At 37.3% G+C, this 19,552-nt stretch overlaps 1 protein-coding gene across 1 annotated transcript in view; it reads left to right on the forward strand.

Annotated features, from left to right (window-relative positions):
• LOC126194652 (muscle-specific protein 300 kDa) overlaps window positions 1–19,552 on the forward strand; it is a 607,158-nt gene that overhangs the window by 358,361 nt on the left and 229,245 nt on the right. The window contains exons 67-81 of the mRNA XM_049932837.1: window positions 724–896; window positions 2,343–2,517; window positions 7,172–7,429; window positions 7,817–7,994; window positions 8,740–9,032; window positions 9,662–9,814; window positions 9,904–10,065; window positions 10,281–10,463; window positions 10,584–10,727; window positions 11,509–11,694; window positions 11,788–11,922; window positions 13,007–13,186; window positions 13,320–13,478; window positions 14,819–14,992; window positions 17,395–17,508. Of these exons, the coding sequence (XP_049788794.1) occupies window positions 724–896; window positions 2,343–2,517; window positions 7,172–7,429; window positions 7,817–7,994; window positions 8,740–9,032; window positions 9,662–9,814; window positions 9,904–10,065; window positions 10,281–10,463; window positions 10,584–10,727; window positions 11,509–11,694; window positions 11,788–11,922; window positions 13,007–13,186; window positions 13,320–13,478; window positions 14,819–14,992; window positions 17,395–17,508 (2,667 nt within the window). The remainder of the gene's footprint in view (window positions 1–723; window positions 897–2,342; window positions 2,518–7,171; window positions 7,430–7,816; window positions 7,995–8,739; window positions 9,033–9,661; window positions 9,815–9,903; window positions 10,066–10,280; window positions 10,464–10,583; window positions 10,728–11,508; window positions 11,695–11,787; window positions 11,923–13,006; window positions 13,187–13,319; window positions 13,479–14,818; window positions 14,993–17,394; window positions 17,509–19,552) is intronic.

Raw genomic sequence — 19,552 nt, forward strand, 5'->3', positions numbered from 1 at the left:
CCGGCTATTCATAAACTTCTTTTTGTTTCATACTACTGTGGGTACATCTGTCTTAAATATAGTCATGCCACAATTATTTTCCATTTTAAATCCATTAATGTTTTGATCAACCATTGTAACAGAAGTGTGAAACATTCTCTGTGGCTGCAAGTCTTTATGAACAATAATGTATTCATTATCAATTGTGTCTTGTCACACCGTCAATAGTAGATCTTTTATAATGGGGTAACTGCTGTTACTTTCATGTTTCATGGAGGAATGTTGGCAGCATTCAGCATGAAATATGTTAAGAATGTAGTTTGTTGTATCAACAGCCACTATTATGTAGTCAATGAGAATTCATATACAAACTCACACTTTTTGTTATGATAAACTGATTATTAATTGAACTTTGCCAGCTATTCTCAGCTGTCTCTACAACAAAGAATGTTCTTTGTTAACTTATGAGCACAAGTCTAGTCAGCAGCCAAATTATAATAATACCAGCTGAGTATCTACTTCAAAGACATGTTAAGAAATACGTCATCTGATTCTGTTTAACTAGACTTCCCATGTACGGGTAGCTGTGTCGTGTGCAGGTTAAAGGCTTCTCAGCTCCAGCTAAAAATCCCTGATTCTGTGGAGCATTGTATGTAATCAACATTATTCATTTTCCATTAATATTCATATATGTCGATGTCCAGTGGAAAATCCAGTTATTTGATATTGATTTGTTTCTTTTAGGAGCATCAGCAGCATAATACATTATATCAGGAATGCCAAGACTGGTTGGATCGAACACGAGATCGTCTTAATGAGTGTCAAGAAATACCCAGCACACTCAATGAAGTCAACAACAAGCTTCAGACAGTCAAAGGCATTAGACAATCACTTGAGCAGGGCCATAATAAGCTCAGGTATGTACCTGGCCAAAATTAGAAAGTTAGGTTGTAGCCAGTATATTCAAAAGTAAGAAATAATCAAAGAAACTATTAAGAGAGAAGACAGTAGATACCATTGAAAGTGTTTGAAATACATTTTATGAACCTTACCCCAGTGCAAACTTCTTTCTAAAGAATGAGATGTACAGCAGTTTTGTTTAGAATTGCCACTTGTTGAACTCTGTGACTATGTTGTAGTTCACAATAAAACGAATAGTTTCTCATGGATTCACTTTACACCTATTTCTCAGTAACTTCCAGTGGGGTGCACTCACCCTCAGTGATACTGTTGTTTATAATGATCAATGTTAACAAATTTATTTATGCTTAAGAGTGGAAGACTGAAGTAGAATGAATATGAAAATGATGCCATTGCTTTAAAACCATAACAGACTGTTGAGGCTATTGCTTATACTAAGGCCATACAGGCTGGAGGTGTGACAACGGATAAAAATAATCAAAAAAACTATATCAAGTTAGACAAAAGACAGAAAAAAATATTCATAAAAAAAGACGAAAGAAACTTGCTGTTGACATTTCAGATGGAAGCTGTAATTTTAAAAGAGTCCTACTATAAAATATTTACATATTCTGGCTCGAAAACTGACTAGAAAGCTATAAGTTTTCATTGGAAAATCTATTTTTTAATCATAACACTAAATTGATTTTAAGTGGCCAAATGTACTACAAAATCAAGATTTATTACAACAGACAAGGAAATATATGTATGGGGAACACCTTCAGCAGGAGTAGCTATAGACTGATGGGAATGTGCATTGGCTTGTCCAAGACCAGCTAATTTGGGATGTGTGTGTCCCTAGTAGGAAGAGATCAAGAGACTGATACAAAACATAAAGAAATAGAGGGTTGGCATCAGTACAGTGTAAACACTGACACCTAAATGCAAAAGACGTGTTCCAAATGCAAAACATTATGTCCACTTAGGTACCATCATAAATCTGACTGTCACTGCGTTTAAGTGATCCACAATGATAGGTCATCCTGCTAAGTATGAGATTTATCCTGCAATATGTTTTCCATTTTGAAAATATAATAATGATGCTGAAATTAAGAGGTAATATTATAAAAATAACCCTCTGAAACAACTATGTGTAAACTGCTAAATAGTAATGTTAATGGAAAGGCACACACACACACACACACACACACACACACACACACACACACACACACACTTTTTTTTGAAAGTTTGATATGAATAATTTGGAGTAACAGGAAGTATGGAGAAAACAAGAAAGTAATGGTAAGTGGTAAGTTGCATAACAAAAGAGAGGGAAGATGGGGGGGGGGGGGGGTTATTAGCATGGCAAAATGGGGACAACTCCCTGAGGAGATGAATAAAGACAGGGCAGTAACTGTGAGTCTGTTTGAAAACTTACATATTTGTAAATATTGTTTTAGGTATGTGCTTGAACTAAAAGAAAAGGTGATTTTGAATACCGAGCAAAACGGGGCAGCTAAGATCCAGGAAGATACAGAAAATATTAAACAAGAGTTTGAGAAGCTCATGTCAGATGTGCAAGAAGTTAGGCAGGTGCTCACAGCAAGAGCTGCTCATTTAGAAGAAATACAGAAGGTATGTAATTTGGATTCAAACCTGTTCCATACACACATATGGCTGATATTAATCAGTGATAATCTTTCTGTGTGTAAATACATGTTAAGTGTATTGTTCTGACTTAGTCCTTTGTTAGTGATGTACAGGGTGAAGCGAAATTTGTGCACTCGGGCTTCAGAGCGCAACTCCTCACATGCCTGCGATAAAAAAAAAGTCTTTCACAACATTTCGTCCAGAAAGTACATCCAGCAGAAAAAGCACGTTAAAGAGTGGCAGTCTGGCAACACTGTAACCACATGTATGGTAACTACCTCTGACAACACATTTTAGTTGTGCTGTAGAGTTGGTGCAGTGGGTGTAGTTTTGGGTTAGTTGTAGGAAGTCAAGGGTTTGATCCTGGGTTGGGGCATTTTTTTGACATTTCACACTGTAATATACACCATTTCTTTGGTCACATGTATCCTAAATTTACACCATTTTTTAATGCTGAACATAACAAATATGTGGTTAGACAAATAAGAAATAGACAGTTGAAACAAATGACCTATCATAGGACAGAATAACTACAAAAACAATATCAATTTCGAGATGGTAAAGATGATAGCACAGTACACAGATTTCGCACATTAGCAACCAGTGACAATAATAATGTCAATATTAATGCCCGCATGACCTTCACAACAGAATACATTGTCCTCAGAACAACAGATGCTAAAAGTGACCTCCCTATATGTCCAAAGATTGCGCAACCCACCAGATCATACAGCTCTGGACCCTTCACAGCAAAGCTGTCCACAGTAACAAGAGTAGTTGAACACCCGCTACCATTTCTTCCACATTCATTGGCGGAGTAAAGTACACATGCTCCTGCAGGTGTTCCCACAGAAAGAAATCGGGGGGATGTAGATCAGGTGAAGGTGGTGGCCACACAACTGGACCTCCACATCTGAGCCATTTCTCTCAAAATGTTCTGTCCAAATACTGTCACAAATTAATTCCAAAATGTGGAGGTGCACCATCATGTTGGAACCATATCCTCCACTGAACATGCAGTGGAACATCTTCTAGCGCATCAGGCAGATAGTTTGAGAGGAATGTTTGATACCTTCGTGCAGTCAACCAGTCAGGCAATATGTAGGGGTCCAATCACCTATCCCCAATATTCTGGCCCAGACATTGATACTAAAGTGAACTTGATATCCGTGGTCGCAGGTGATGCGTGGGTTAACCTCACACCAATGGTGAGCATTGTGCATATTGAAGACACCCTCATGAATGAATGCTGCTTCATCTGACCATATTACGGTATTCTAGAAGTCATCGTTGGCTTACTGTTGTTGAACCATTCACAGAATTGCATTCCGCTGATGGCAATCTGCAGGATGCAGGTGTTACATGAAGGCTTAATGAGAGGGGTGCAGCTCTTGCTCATGCAGCATGTTAACGACCGTGCATTGCATGACACGCAGCTGCCTTGCTATGCAACTTGTACTTCACTGAGGTTCTTCCTCAGTAGCTGGAGTAATTGGATGACCTCTGTCACGTGATGGTGGAGTCCCTGTCTGGTGGACAGTGCATACAGATTAAAAAAGCTATCAATCCTGTGTGCTGTTCCAGCTAACACACTTTATCCCTCTAGCAGATATTGTTCTGCATGATTCATCCTGACACTGCTAATTGTGAAATGTTCAGTTTTGAATTACAGTGTTTCTCTAATGGTAATAGACATGATGTTTCCTCAATCCCATGAGTAGAATAATAATAATAATAATAATAATAATAATAATAATAATAATAATGCATTGAGATACGTACTAAACAGCATGTGGTTACGACTCAATGCTGAAAGGCATAATTAGTGGGACCATGGCAATAACACATACAAATAGTAACCGAATTTGGACATTATTCACAAAGCATATTGCTAGTCCTACTGGTAACAAAAGGCCCTAATGAAATGTAATGGACCTGAACGAGGCAAGAATAATAGTTGGTACTAATCTATGGGACCATAGGAGGAGGCCATAAAGGAAGCAGGTTTCGCATCTAGTAGATGAAGTGGTTTGAGTAAATTCACACCCATGACATGGAAAGGGCTTCTTTCAAAGCTGCCCAATCTTCCATTTCTACAATTGTAGTATGTAAGTGCAAATGTTTTCTAGAGGACCGCTGCAATCGCTGTTGATGATTAAGATGCCAGATACCGTACCACCTGGACTACATTTAGAAAATAAAAAACATATGCCTCAACCCAGGATTGAACCATTGACGTCCTGCATGCTAACTCAAAACTCTACCCACTGCACCAACTGTACAACAAGACTAAATTGTGCCTTCAGAGGTAGTTACCATACATGTGGTTACAGTGTTGCCAGATTGCCACTCTTTAACGTTGTTTTTCTGCTAAATGTACTCGCAGGACGAAATTTTATGAGAGACATTTTTTTATTGCTGGAATGTGAGGAGTAGCGCTGCGAAGCCTGAGTGCACAAATTTTTCTTCACCCTGCATAACAACATTGTATCAGCAGTTTGAAAGCTTTCCCCCCCCCCCCCCCCCCCCTCCCCTATCTATCTCATCATTTCTCTTTCTTGTTGTTGTTTTTATGTTTGGTAACAACCTGTGGGCAATAAAATAAGGTTTGTGAGTTGTATGGGGTTCTCTTTATATTGCTCTTACGGCATGTGTAGAAAGGATGGCAGGTAGGCACTGTCAGGCGCACTGCCATTATCTTAAAAGTGTGGAATGTCTTAAATCAAACTTTTATTTTATTTTATTTTTCACTATTTTAAGGCTGGATACTGATCTTGATCCCAGGATTGTGGTATACAGTAGGAGACATAAAGTTTACTTATGGTAACAACTTATCTGGCAAACAAATTGCTTCAGCTTTTGCCAAAAGTGCTACTTTTCTTTGTCAATCCCCAGATCACCATTGAAGAATTTCTTGATACGCAGCCTCAGTGATTTCAATACATCACTGCTTGTGTAAAAAGCAAGAGGAATTTTACTATTGTATTTTTATTCAAATGTCAAGGTAAAGCCACAGTAAAATCTTCATTCACACTCAGATCTGCTTCCATTTCATATTTGACTACTCTGTGAACTAATCTACATCCAGTGTGGTACTTAATTCATTATGCATCAAATCATGTTTGCAGTGCTTGCATGCCCACTCTCCCTATGCACCACTGTGGCAGTGTATATGTGCTACAATTGTGTACTGTTGTGTTCATAAGTTGTTTGTCTACACGTTTTGTGACATATCTTGTAATTACAGCCATACTTTTGTCTTTTGAACTTAAATATGTTGTGAAATTCTGAAAATTTCTGATAAAACTTGTGGTTTTGTTGTCTTCATTCGGATAATAATAAATCAGAATTTAATTTCAGATTATTGTAGAGAATATGCTATATTCTTCAAAGTAATATATCACTTACATGGTTAAGTTAATTAGTTCCATTGGCAATGATTTTCCTGAAGTACTGTGGGGGGGAAAAAAGACCTGTATAACTTGGTGGCTATTTTGACTTAATTGTGTTGTAGGAAACAAATCCATCCCTCATCATCACAAATCCACAATTAAGATACCAGTCTTCATCTTCAAATCAGTACAGCTCCAAATTGGTATAGGGCTTATTTCCACAGGTTTCTTAGTTTTCAGAATATATGACTTTTTAAATTACATATGAAATTTATTAACCTTTTTAATTACATATAAAATTTATTCGGTAAATATTCAGTAAACGTACCACCTGGTAGGATACCAAAAAGAAGAAAAAAATATTCATAAATGACTCTCAAATGAATGAGTTTGATAGTTGTTTTCAAGTGTACTGTAACAATGTACAGTTAATTTTCTTGGTGGAACTGGAATTCAGCACACTAGAAACTCATTGGTGACTATCATCACAACTCAAGTAACATATCTCTACTTTATAAACTTTTTAAAATAAACTGAACTATTCAAATACCCGCAAAGTTTTGTTAGCCAGTGAATATGGTTCCCACGTGTTCAAAATGAAGCAGAACAGTCATAAAAATAATTTTTTAGTACAGTGGATGTTTTCTTACGATCGTGCATACCTACACACAATAACATTTGTCTCTAATGTAGTAGAGAAGCAGTACCAAGTGCTGTGGTCCAGTGGTTAGGGCAGTGGATGTACATTTGGGAAGAGCAGGTTTCAAATCCCCTCTGGCCATCCAAGCTTTTGTAGTTCCCCTAAAGCAGTTACAGACAAATGTTAGGCATGTCCTTTTGAGACGGCACATTCATTTTCCTTGGCCATTTAGTAAGCTTGTTGTTATTAATGGGCTATTAAATGCTAATCTTCCTTTTTTACTTTTTGTCTCTAACCAACCTGGGACTATAATTAGCATATCTATCACATTACTCTGAATTGTACCACAGATCATAAGCAGCATCTCAATGTAAACTATAATGTGCTGGTGTCTACTACAAAATAAATTCTTATTTTAATTGATTATTTAAATGTATTTCTTGTTGGAACTGTTTGAGGGGAGCAGCTGGGGGGGACTTGCATTTTGCATTAGCTGATTTTCATAAACCAGCAAACAAGAACCCTAACTTTATTTTAATCAATAATTTTTGTAATACATAGAGAGAACATCACGGAAGAATTTGTTTTTCTGGTATGTTTGTTTTAGGCTCATAAACTTCTGAAGGAATGGTTGGATGAAATAGAGCAGAAACTGCAACCTGAAGGTTTCCGAAATGAGCTGAGTGAAAAACGTGCTGCATTGGAGAAGCTCCGCAGTTTACAGCGTGAGATAATCAGTCATGGTGATGTGGCAGAACGCATTCAAAGTAGAGTAAATGAACAACCCTCTTTGCCTGCTGCTGATGTTCGTAGTAGCCTTGAGAAATATAAGCAGCTGCAAGCAACTGCCTCAAAAGCCATTTCAGTAAGTATTGGAGGACAGATACCTGTGATGTAAATTTTTTAATGTTAATAGTGTGGGTCTCATCCTTGTTCTTATCTCTTTCATGTAAAGATTAAGATATTATACAGTTATAACTCACCAAATTGTTAATACCACCTGTGAATATTATTCATTTTACTGTCTCATGCTTATGATACCTGGAGCAGAATGTGATTCAACAAATGTGTAGTATGTGGACTAAATCCTACTAGAGACCATTTTTCTTTTTGTGTACTTTAATTTCCCTTACATACACTGTTATCATTTCAGTCATTGTGATACACACACATGATGTTGGCAGACACATTTTCTTTCATAAACCAAAGTTTGGTGCAGCGTAAACCTTAAGAGCACATTTTTACTTTGCAGACACTTGAAGAACAGGTGAAAGAACATGAAAATTACAAGCAAGTATATGGGGATGCATTTGACTGGCTGCGAAGAACTAGGATTGATGTCCAGCAGTGTAGCGATTCCCATGGTGAAAAAGAACAAACGTTGGAAAAAGAAAGAAAATTAGAAGCACTCATAGCATCATTGCCAACAGGTTTGAATTTAATTAGCCTTTTTTAAGCTTCATATGTCCTATATGTTTTGTTCCACTGTGTACATGCTACCTTTATCAAATCCAGTACTCATTTCCGTTGTTCTGGAGTTCCAGGTCATTTGTTATTTTTGTAACCTCCACCACCTTCCCATTTCTGACACGTCCAGCGATCAGTAGCTGTTGAGAAAAAACTCTCATTTTCCGTATAGTTTGCTGCATAACTTAACTATATATTCAGAAAGACATGAAGAAACCACTAAGGGCTGCTGTAATGTGCGTGTTTATTTATCGAAGTCAAATGACCATTTTTAAGGCATGAATACCATAACGCCAATTTAAAGGAAGGCTGCTTGGTGTCAAGGACATAATTATTAGCCTTCTTTGGCAGCAAGTACAAATTGTTATCCTCCCTTGACATCAAATACATCATTATTATCCTCTCTTCAGCCTAATGTAATTGTATCCATGATTTATGATGGTCTCTTGACCAGAATGGGTTGTCCATAAATACACACACATTACAGCAGCCCTTGGTTTGTGGTGCCACTCTATAAAAGAAATCTTGTCTTAGAGAGCCTGACATTTTGTTGGAAAATTCTCATGCAATCCTTGTATAAATTTGACACAGAGGTTGATTACTGAGTATTCAGTTTCAAGTATTTCTTTTATTCCTTATCTTTTACTTAATTACCATGCACTGTAACAGTGAAGTGAAAAGATTTAATGTGCGGTATAATTGATACAGGTGAGAAATTAGTTGAGCGTGCCACTGTCTTGAGCACATCTGTCGCACAAACAACTGGCCCTGAAGGCCAAGATACTCTACGCCAGGAAACACAGCAGCTGAAGAGTGACTGGGACAGCCTGCAGATTTTATGTAAGGACACACAAAAGATACTACAGCGGTGCATCAATGCCTGGAATGAATTTGCAGACACTTCAAGTCGCATGCAGTCATGGCTGGAGGCTTTCCGGTCCAGAGTTAATGCAGAGTTGGAAGGTGACAAGAAAACGCCTGATGATCTTCAGAGATGCAGAGTGAGTGTTACTTTGTATTTTACTCCAGCACGGGACTTTTCAGTTTCTCACAAATTTCACTCACTTTCCCTTTTTTTGTAATTCTTAGAGAGAGTTGTAGTAAATGTAACATCTGTGTTTCATTCAAAAAGACTGATATTAATCAATAAACCTTTTTTTCTTTCACATAGAAGTGTTGATATCATTGTATTGGGGAAAAAATATAAAATGGGACTTTATTAATGTAAAGTGAAGCTGTTCTTTTTGCATGTGTCTGCATTTTCTAGGAGCTGATAGCAGGTCAGTCACAAGTTGTGATTATAATTCTTGTCATATTGTGACCAACAGGGCAAGATCAATGTAATGCTCATGCTCACCATCATCATCATCATCATCATCATCATCATCATCATCATTTAAGACTGATTATGCCTTTCAGCATTCAGTCTGGAGCATAGTCCCCCTTATAAAATTCCTCCGTGATCCCCCTATTCAGTGCTAACATTGAGGGGATCATGTCATGCTTAAGCAAAAAATACAGCAAAAGTTTCTGTATTCATTCCAATATGGAACTGTCCAAACACATTCTGACTTAATAAAGTTTGATGCATAAGCTGTCATTCCTCTTATAGCATATGACTTTCTTTTAGGCATTGTTGCAAGAGGCTATCCAACAGAAAACTGTAATGGAGGAACTTAATGACAGATGTGAAGTATTGATGGAGATGAGTGCTTGCAACTGGGTTCGTGATCAGACAGTTCAACACCAAAGCAGTTATACTAATCTGCTGACTACAATTCAGGTACATAGTCGAGATAGGAGATTGACTGAATATATTTTATTCTGAAATTGTATATTGTTATCGTTTCCTATTTTTCTCTTTTCACATAGGGATTAGTGTCTAAAGTTGAAAAGAATTTATCAGATCACACAGAATTCATCAAAGCTAAAGAAGAATTTGAATCATGGCTAAAAACTGCTCATGGGACAGTGCAAGATTGCATAGGAGTTGGAGACGAGGCTGCGATGCGGGATAAACTGGAAACAATACGTGTAAGTTGAATTACAAAAATGTGTATCTACAGCTGAGTAATTGAGATATGATTACTAGTGATTGTAAAATAAATGAACTGATCTCAAGTATTTGTGTATTAGCAAAACACTTCCAAAGCAATGACTCAAAACTATTTCTCAAGACAGTTGGACTTCACATTCTTGTATTTTCAGAGTTAATGTAAGAGTGCAATTGATGTTTTGTTTATGTACAGCTTGTGTCAAACCGTATGACGGAAGGTCAACATCTGATGTCAGTGATGCAAGAAGTTTTTACAAAAGCTATAAATACGACACCTGTTGAACAACAATCATCACTTCGGGATGATATGGCTGCCTTGCGAAGCCACTGGGATCAACTCACAATTGATCTTAACTCTGTCATGGCACAGCTCAAGGTAATACATTGTGGTTATACATGCAACAAAAATGTCCCTAGATTTACAGATTTATTAGGCATACTGTCTGCATGAGCTACATTTTAAGCATTTCATTGGCTGTTTTTTAAATTTAAACAGGCTGCAGTCGTTCGTTGGGAAGATTACAATGAAGCTAAATCACGATTTGAACATTGGATCTCAGAAGTAGAAGAAACACTGAAAAATGTGCCTGAAACTAAGGCTGAACTGGGGGAGATGAAAACTCTGATTGAGAGATACAAGGTAACATATGCACGTGACAATACTGCAGCGTACAACATTTGTGAGGAACATGAATGAAAATGGATTCTTAAACTTAATGAAGTGTACATCATGAGTGGTCTAGCTTTCACATTATGCAGGAAAAATCATGTCATAAGCTGAATTTTTTTCTTTTTATATCAGTTTGTAGTCACAGGAGTCCTATTATTATTTATTTTGAATATGTCATTTCTCGGTAGACAGGAAAGTAACCATCAGTTTTTGTGTTGTATTGCCAAGGAATCCATTAACAGCAATTTTGATTCTGATCATTAATTCCAATATACGGTATTAGTATGACACTGTTTTATTAATTCTGTACTCCAAAAGAAAAGTATCAATAGAAATTAAATTAAGAAGAAGTACAATTATAGTTTGTCCACTTCTAGTCTTTGACAAACAAATACACGAGGAATCATTGGAAAAATGCAGCTTCCTGATAATTATGCCATGAGAGTTTAATTACATTAACCTGTATATGGTATAACAATATGTGCTTTTTGTGGATGGCTCATGTTCATAGAGCAACAGTAAATGAACACCCAGCCTTTGCACATTGTGAGCTGTATTTCATTACACTCTTCCAGCCCCGTTTAGCATTTTTTGTACATCATCTGAAACAATGTAAATTGTTATTGGTTCACTGTAACACATTGTTGAAGTCTGTGTTAATCATGTTTTGTATGCAGTTATTTCATACTGCTGATGAATAGTATAACTATGTGAGCAATACAGTACTCAAAGTGTCCATTTGAATTACCAGCACCTGCAAGAGGAAGTGAATGCCAAACATGCGGACTTAGAGCACCTGGTCTCAGAAGGAGCTGAGCTCTCAGCGTGGGCTGGGCGGCCTGCAGTTCTGGAAGAGGTTCAGCGTCTTCAGATACGATGGGATCAGTTGGCAAACAAATGCCTCTCTTGCAGGCAGACTGTGGAACTCGAAATGCAGGTATGTTTTTATGCACAGAACATACAAAAGATTATAATACATTAAAAAGTTCAAAAATAACCTGGTAATTAACGTGTTGTATTTCTTAATCAGGAATATTCTGCATACCACCAGTCACTGCAAGACACAGAGAAATGGTTACTGCAGATCTCCTTCCAGTTGATGGCACACAATTCTCTGTATATTACAAACCGTGAACAGACACAGGAACAAATATCTCAGCATGAGGTATCATATAATTTTGATATGTATTACAGTTTCATAAAGTAAACAGTGAACAAGTGAACTGTCACAGATTTTGTTTCAGAAGGAAACAGACTTACGTTAAGAAGCAGTGTTCTGTACTATTCTGTAGGGATGGTATCTAATAAAAATATGTTGTATTCCCAATAGCTTCTGTGCTATCAGTAATTGTTGGGTTTGGTAAAGTTACTGACTTTTGCTTGCTATGTTTCATATTCAAAAATATTGTTGCTAACTTGAATGCAGTTAATGGAGTCAAGTGCTATGAAAATGAATTTGAGCTGAGGGTAATTCCCTCAATTAGCGATTTGAGATGGCAGTTTTAAATTGGTGTATATTGCAAGCATATCATCATGATTTAAAGTATGTCTGTCTCCTCCTTTTATAACTTAAGTTGTACTTCAGCATATAAAATTTAAGAGCACACTGTTGTCCATTGCCCAATGTGTATGTAATGATGTTTATTCGTGTGAGAAATGCATGTGGCTGTTCTCACAACCACCATTCCTTCTTTACATTTGCTATAGACTATACTGAATTTCTGGGATTCTATTTATTGGACTAGGGATATTTGTCAGAAATAAAGATATCTTAGAAAATTCCAGTTCCAGTCATTAGTTAGACTGTGTATCCACATCTCTTGAGGACTTTCAATTTAATTAGCTGGATACTCCAGTACACAGTATTTTGATACGTATTTTTGTTCATAAGAAGCTCTGACATTCCTGAATACAACTGCATGACAGCTGTGAGAGGCATAGCAAAAAGACATAAAAATATAGCATCAGAATGCTTTGCAAGTGCAGTCTCACAATTATGCATTATCTTAGGAAGAAGTTTGTATCTACTCACACATCCATTGCATTAACATTCTGGCTACAAGTTGTCATTTTCCATGCCCTACATTTTTAAATAACATAAGATTTAATAATTTATGAAATTAGTGCCAAATTATATCTTCAGCACACTTCTTATGGGATCAAAAAGTAAATTTTACATAAATATTTTAATTACGGCAATCTCGGCAATTTTACCTACAGGATGTGATGAGCTGTTTTCTTTCTTACAGGCACTACTGGCAGATATTCAAAAATATCAAAATACTCTGGATGATGTCAAAGCGAAAGGAAGAAGTCAGATAGAACGATACATTGGTTCTACACCTGGTATAGAAGAAACAATTGAAAAGCAACTTCACAATGTTCAGGACAGTTACAATTCTCTACTTAGAACTGCTATACAAATTAAGGTATTAATGTTTACAGATTCACACACGCACACACACACACACACACACACACACATATGTATATGGTGAGGCATTCATAATTGTTGAAACTGGAACATTAGGAGAAATAAAAACATTTATTTCGGTTTTACAGAATCGACTTTTGGAATCTCTAGCTAAGTTCCAAGAATATGAAGACACACTGGAAAGTATAATGCACAATCTAGATGGATATGAACCGGTTATAGCAAAGAGTTTGGAGGCACCAGTAGAAAGCCTTAAAGATGCTCAGCAACAGTTGGAAGAAACGAGGGTAAGGAAGGTTTTTTGTTAATTTTGGTTATTAGCAATATTTGTTGCTCATATTATGAAAACTGGTTGCAGAATCTCCTTGCCTGAGATATTTTGAAAGTTTTGAGCAAAGACTGAGTTGAGTGAATTTGAAGTAAGAACACAAAATATGTTCTGTGTATTCATCAGCATATGTAATGTACATTTGTTTCGTTTTCCATTGATCAATAGAATATGAGGAAAAAAGTACACGAAGTTCAGAATTGAACATAGTGAATATTCCTGTGCTTATGTATCAAAGTTGACCTATTTCTTAAAAATAGTTTTATATTAAATCAACAACAAAAGTGTGATCAATGCTTTTGTGTATGTTAATTATGCGGGTATAACAAAATTCTCTATTGCTAAATTTAGTTCAGTACATTTAATCCAGTTTTATTGTTACATGTGATACGAATGTTGACCTATTTCACTTGCTTGTTGTGAACCAAGTGTGGATTATTTTATTACACTGTATTATAAATTCAGCTAGTAATGGCTATAGTTCATTAATTTAATCTATGTGTCTTTGAATGAGAACATATTTTCTGTTGTTTTCACAATTTATCAATTATCATTTTGACTTACACATAATGCTATCAAGAACCCATGCATGTTAGCATGCTGTTTCCTGTCTGGGATTCGGGTAGGTACGCTTGGCCCAGATTGTGAATCCACCTGGCAATTTAACAATGAGGGCTGGTGTGCCAGCCAAGCTCGGATATGGTTTTTATGCGGTTTCTTACATCTGCCTCGGTGAATACTCAGCCGGTACCATGTCCTGCCTCAGTTACACGATTCGTAAATATTTAGGAAACATTCACATACTTTCCCACAGGATAACCATAGATGTGGACAGTTGCGGTACAGAAATTCTGCCCCTGGAGGGGAAAGTGTGGCAACAGGAATGGCCTCCTGCCTCCATCTACCACTAACATTGCCAAACCATAAAAACATGCCAATCTCATGAAGATATGGGATAAAGACTAGCAAAAAGAAGAAGAAAGATAATGCTGTCAATAACTTAATTTTCAGATAGTAAAAAGTAAAAATGTTATTGAAGCAGGTTTACAGAGATAGCCTATTCAACTACAGAACTGAAACTCAAAACATTTTCTTTGCCTCAGTTTCAGATCTGACATTATTATTCATATAGTGATGGTTTGCTACAATTTTATAACGTATAACAGAATACAGAGAATGTGTGTTAAGTGTTTGTACTGCTTAAAAACCTCATGACTATAATCGTTAAAAAAGTAAAATGTTTTACGTGTACCTCCAGGGTGTGCATAACTGATGTGGTGTATCCTTGTCCTTTTTCAGAGCATGCACAACACACTGCAGGCTGAGAAAGCAAGATTAGCAGTGGCTGTTCAAGCCTGTGAGGCAGCTGCTGCATGCATATCACGTCCAAGCAGTCCTCAGGACACTGTGCCTCCACCAATTCCTGACCGTGAGCTGATAGTCAGAGCACGACTTGAGGACCTTATCGATCAGGTCGGTGTAGTGATGGAAAACTTGGTTATGTTCTTCTCACTTGGTGATTTATGTACAAAGTACTCTTCTAGCTGTTGCCACATTATGAAACTGTTTAGGACTCAGTTGTTAGTCTCACACAAACCTCAGTGGGAGAGATACATCGATTGAGAGTAAGTTTATTGCACGTGAGTGGTATGCGATGAACAGAATGGAAAAAAATAATTAATTTAGCATGCTAATGTTAAGAATAAGCAAGATACTGTATGTCATATTTTTACTGAATTATTTCACTCACGCAAAAAACGAATTACATTAAAAATGATACAGATAATTATTTATAGAAAAGGGTTGAAAGGTGTTTAATTAGTGAAGAGAAAAATGTTACTTCAAAATATGATGCTGTTTACAATTATGTTAAGCTGTGAATGGGACACACAGCAAGATCAGTATTCAGCATTAGTTGAAAAACAAAATAGGTTCATAATTAATATCACGGTGTCTGTTAGCAGTTGCTGTTCCACCTTGCACCGGAGAAAACCATTCAGGACAAGTATATTTCTTTCTCAAAAAGATTTTGTGTCAGGATTATAGTTTTCTAAATTTTCTGAACAATCAGTTTGTAAAAATGATAAAACAAGGAATGATGCAACACAAATAGATCAGTGAAACAATATTGAAACTGATAAACAGTAACAGTTGATTTGACAAAGTACCTTGCTTAAACAATGAAACAAAGTTCAGCTGTGTCTAGAACACAGCAAGTATTTTGTGGATTAATTATACACACAATAAAATTATGATACAGTTAAATTGATAAATAACAAATTTCCACTAAACAAGCATGCTACTTTTCAAAATCGGAGGTTGTTTTGTTGAGCAAATAGGCTGAAAGACTCATTCACAGTGTTATACCTTTAAAAGGGATTTATAAACCAAACAACAAAAACTTTAAGAGTGAAAGCAGGAATAAAGAATGTTTGAATTATTAGTGAAAAATGTTTGTAGAAAGAGCCGAGCTGATGACATGTGAGAGATAAATTTTAATTTTTCCTAACTTTTCAAGTGCTTTTCCATTTTGAAATGTTGTACTGCGAAAAAAAAAGAAAGAAGCAGGCATTATAGCTCAGACTGATAGTCAGAAAATACAGAGTGTTTCAAAAAGGACTTTCCAGCTTTGAAAATTCATGTAACTTAATTCATAGTACCTACAGAGGTGATTGTAGTGTCAATTTGTAGGGAAATACATCAAGTTTTGTCCCTCATAGTTCGTTAGTGCCTAATTGCACTGTAAGGAGCACTAGCAGCAGTTGCGTTAAAGATGGCTGCCTTCAGTGGACCCGAGTGTGCTAGCTGTTTGTTTTGGATTGAAGAATCGAAGTCAGTGACAATAGTTCAGCGTAATTTCCAAACCAAGTATGCTAAAGATCCTCCTAGTAGGAGGATGTTTGAGACAGCCCTAAGCTAAACATTTCTTGTGCATTGAGCAAGAATGAAGTGTATGGCCCCTTTTCTTTCTGTGAGAGAACCATCAATGGGATAGTGTATCTGGATATGTTACATCAATTTTTGATGCCACAGATCTATGAGGATGACCAAGGACGAAATATTTACTTCGTGCCACCCCCACTACCTGGCTGACATCCGGGATTTTCCCAGTGACCACTTTCCAGGTCAATGAATTGGCTGTGATGCACCAATTGCTTGGCCCCCCCACGTTCCCCAGACCTGACACCACTCAATTTTTTTCTTGTGAGGATTCATCATGGATATCATGTTTGTACCTCCTGTGCTGGCTTCTCTACCTGAACTTAGAGCAAGAATTTACACCGCCACTGAGCTGCAATGCTACAGCGAGTTTGGGAAGAAATTGACTTCCGATGGGATGTGTGCAGGATAACCAAAAGAAGCCATATACAACATTTTTAGTTTAAGATAAAAAAACTTGATTTGTTTCCTATAAAATAACACTATACCCAGCTCTATATCTTGAATAAATGTGTATGAATTTTTAAAGTTGTAAAGTCCTTTTTGAAACACCCTGTATTATGCACAGTATGACAATGTCACTTTGAAATTAAGAATAAGTGCTTCAACAATGAAAACATTATTCTGTAATAAAAGTATATTTAATGCAAGATAACAGTTTGATGGAAAAGTTTTGTATAGCAGGCTCTTCAGGTAATTATGATTCTAGTCTAAATGTTTATAATTGCATGTTTGTGAAGTAACACAATAGAATTATGTATTTATGTAGAAGTTGTTTTCCAGTAGAGTCTTAGTCTTCTGCTTTTTAGAATGATTGACTGTAGTTTTGTACTCTATTCCATTATAATTACTGGAATAACTGTACTTTACTAGAGTGCTTAAATTCCTGCTTGAGCATGTATTGCACGGTGTTTGTGTGTGTTTTGTTTGAGAAGCAACGGCAACCTGGGAAGAAGAATCTTGACGAGAAGAGTGAGAAGTTGAGACTTTTACTAGAAAACCTGCAGTCACATGAATATGTTACCAAGATGGACAGCATATGTGAACAGGTAAAGAATTTGTGAATATTATTATTTTTTTAAAACTACATTATTTATTATGATTTCTGGTACTTTTCACATTGTATTTCAATATGATCTTGTAGTCAATAAAATAAAAAATTTCCAAATATTATTTGTCACATTCATCCAGCAACTGTATACACAGAAGCTAAATACAATATTTAATGTTCACAATTCACTCTATACTCCATGTCACTTGTAGCTAAACAGCATTAACGTAGTTTGGGGACTGTTGGCCATTAACAGAATATAATAATGATGTAGGAGACAGTAAACATATAAATTACAGGAAATAACAATTTGTACTCACCTGATGTTTAGAATGTCTATGAGTATAAGCAACAACCACTCACCAGGTGAAAATTACTTTTGAGACAATAATCTGTGTGTCAGTACATAATTTTATCTATCACATATCTTCAATCATATAAAGACAGCAGTTATTTGCATTATAATGAAATGAATCATTGTATTAACAATGTTGTTTGATGTACTGTCTGAACAAAAGTGTATGAACACCCCTTTGTAATGCAGAATTGACCAATAGATGTTAAGAGAGGTGGATGACCCACCAGTAGAAAAGAAAGTGGAGAATATTTCATTGCCGGTAGAGAAGCAGCAACAGTACAGTTGGCAGCCAGGATAGTTCAGTGAATTCTAACTTGGACTAATCATTGGATGTGACCTTTGTGACAAATCCATCAGGGACAAGTCAGCCCTTCTAAAGCTGCCCATACAACTTTTGGTGTTACGATTGTAAAGGGAAACACAAACAAAGGGACAACCATATCTAAACCAACACCAGACAGACCTCGTGTAATGATGGGCAGGTAGTGTTCAGTATTGTGAAAGGTGGTCATAAAAAATCGAATGAAATCAGTGAAAGGAATCACTCCAGAGTTCCAAAGTGCTACCAGCCGTCCAGCTAGCACAGTGACTTCGCATTCGGAGTTAAAAAGAATGAAGTAGAATGGGAGAAATTCCTCATTTCTTTAGTTAGTGCTGCAAAATGCTTGAGGTGATGTAGAGAGCAATGGCACTAGACAATAGATGACTGGAAATAATTGATTTAGAGTAAAGAGCCATTCTGTATACTGTGGCAGTCCAATGGAAGGATTTGATTGGTTGAATACCATGAGAATGTTAACCAGAAAACATGTGTAATGTCGACAGTAAAGTATGTTACCTGCCATCATATGTGGCACTGACAGTAAAGTATGGAGACGGTAATGTTATAGTATTGGGGTGTTTTTCATGGTGTGGCACGACGCCATGGGGCAAAATGGAAGGCATCGTCGGTAACACCTGGGGATGAGGCGAGCCAGTAGATGGGTCCCCAGGGCGCTGACCGGACGGCACCATCGCTGAAAGCACACGGGGAGCGGCAGAACCCGTGCGACGACAGAGGCGCAGCTGATTGAGATGCCGACGCACCTCACCAGAGGCCCCCAAAACCAAATACATCGCGCGTCCGAGGCAGCGAAGAATGCGCCCTGCGAGCCAACGCCGTGAACCGCGATAGTTGCGATAGAATACGACGACACCTGGAGCAAAAGCAGGAGTCTGCCGCTGCACAGGAACCTGATGCGGCGGATGCAGCAAAGACATCAAGGTTCGATGAGGACGACCGTGGAGCGACTCAGCCGGCGAGCGACCATCGCGGGGCTGAGAGCGATACGAGGACAAAAAGAGCAACAATGCGTCCTCCCGAGAATGCGACTCTTTCAACTTCAACATCTGTGACTTGAAAGTCCGGACCAATCGTTCAGCGGCACCGTTTGACTTAGGCGAAAACGGCGCGGATGTCAGATGTTGAATACCATTGGCCTTGCAGAATGACTGAAATTCTGCGGACATGAATTGTGGGCCATTGTCGGAAACAATAGTCTGTGGTAGACCTGCAATGCAAAAAATAGCAGACAACGCTTAGATTGTGGCAGAAGACGTCGTGGAAGACATCCGGACAACAAATGGAAAATTACTGAAGGAATCGACAACAACCAACCATCGAGCATTCCAGAAGGGACCAGCA

This window comes from Schistocerca nitens, chromosome 7, assembly GCF_023898315.1.
Source record: "Schistocerca nitens isolate TAMUIC-IGC-003100 chromosome 7, iqSchNite1.1, whole genome shotgun sequence".
Lineage (NCBI taxonomy): Eukaryota > Metazoa > Arthropoda > Insecta > Orthoptera > Acrididae > Schistocerca > Schistocerca nitens.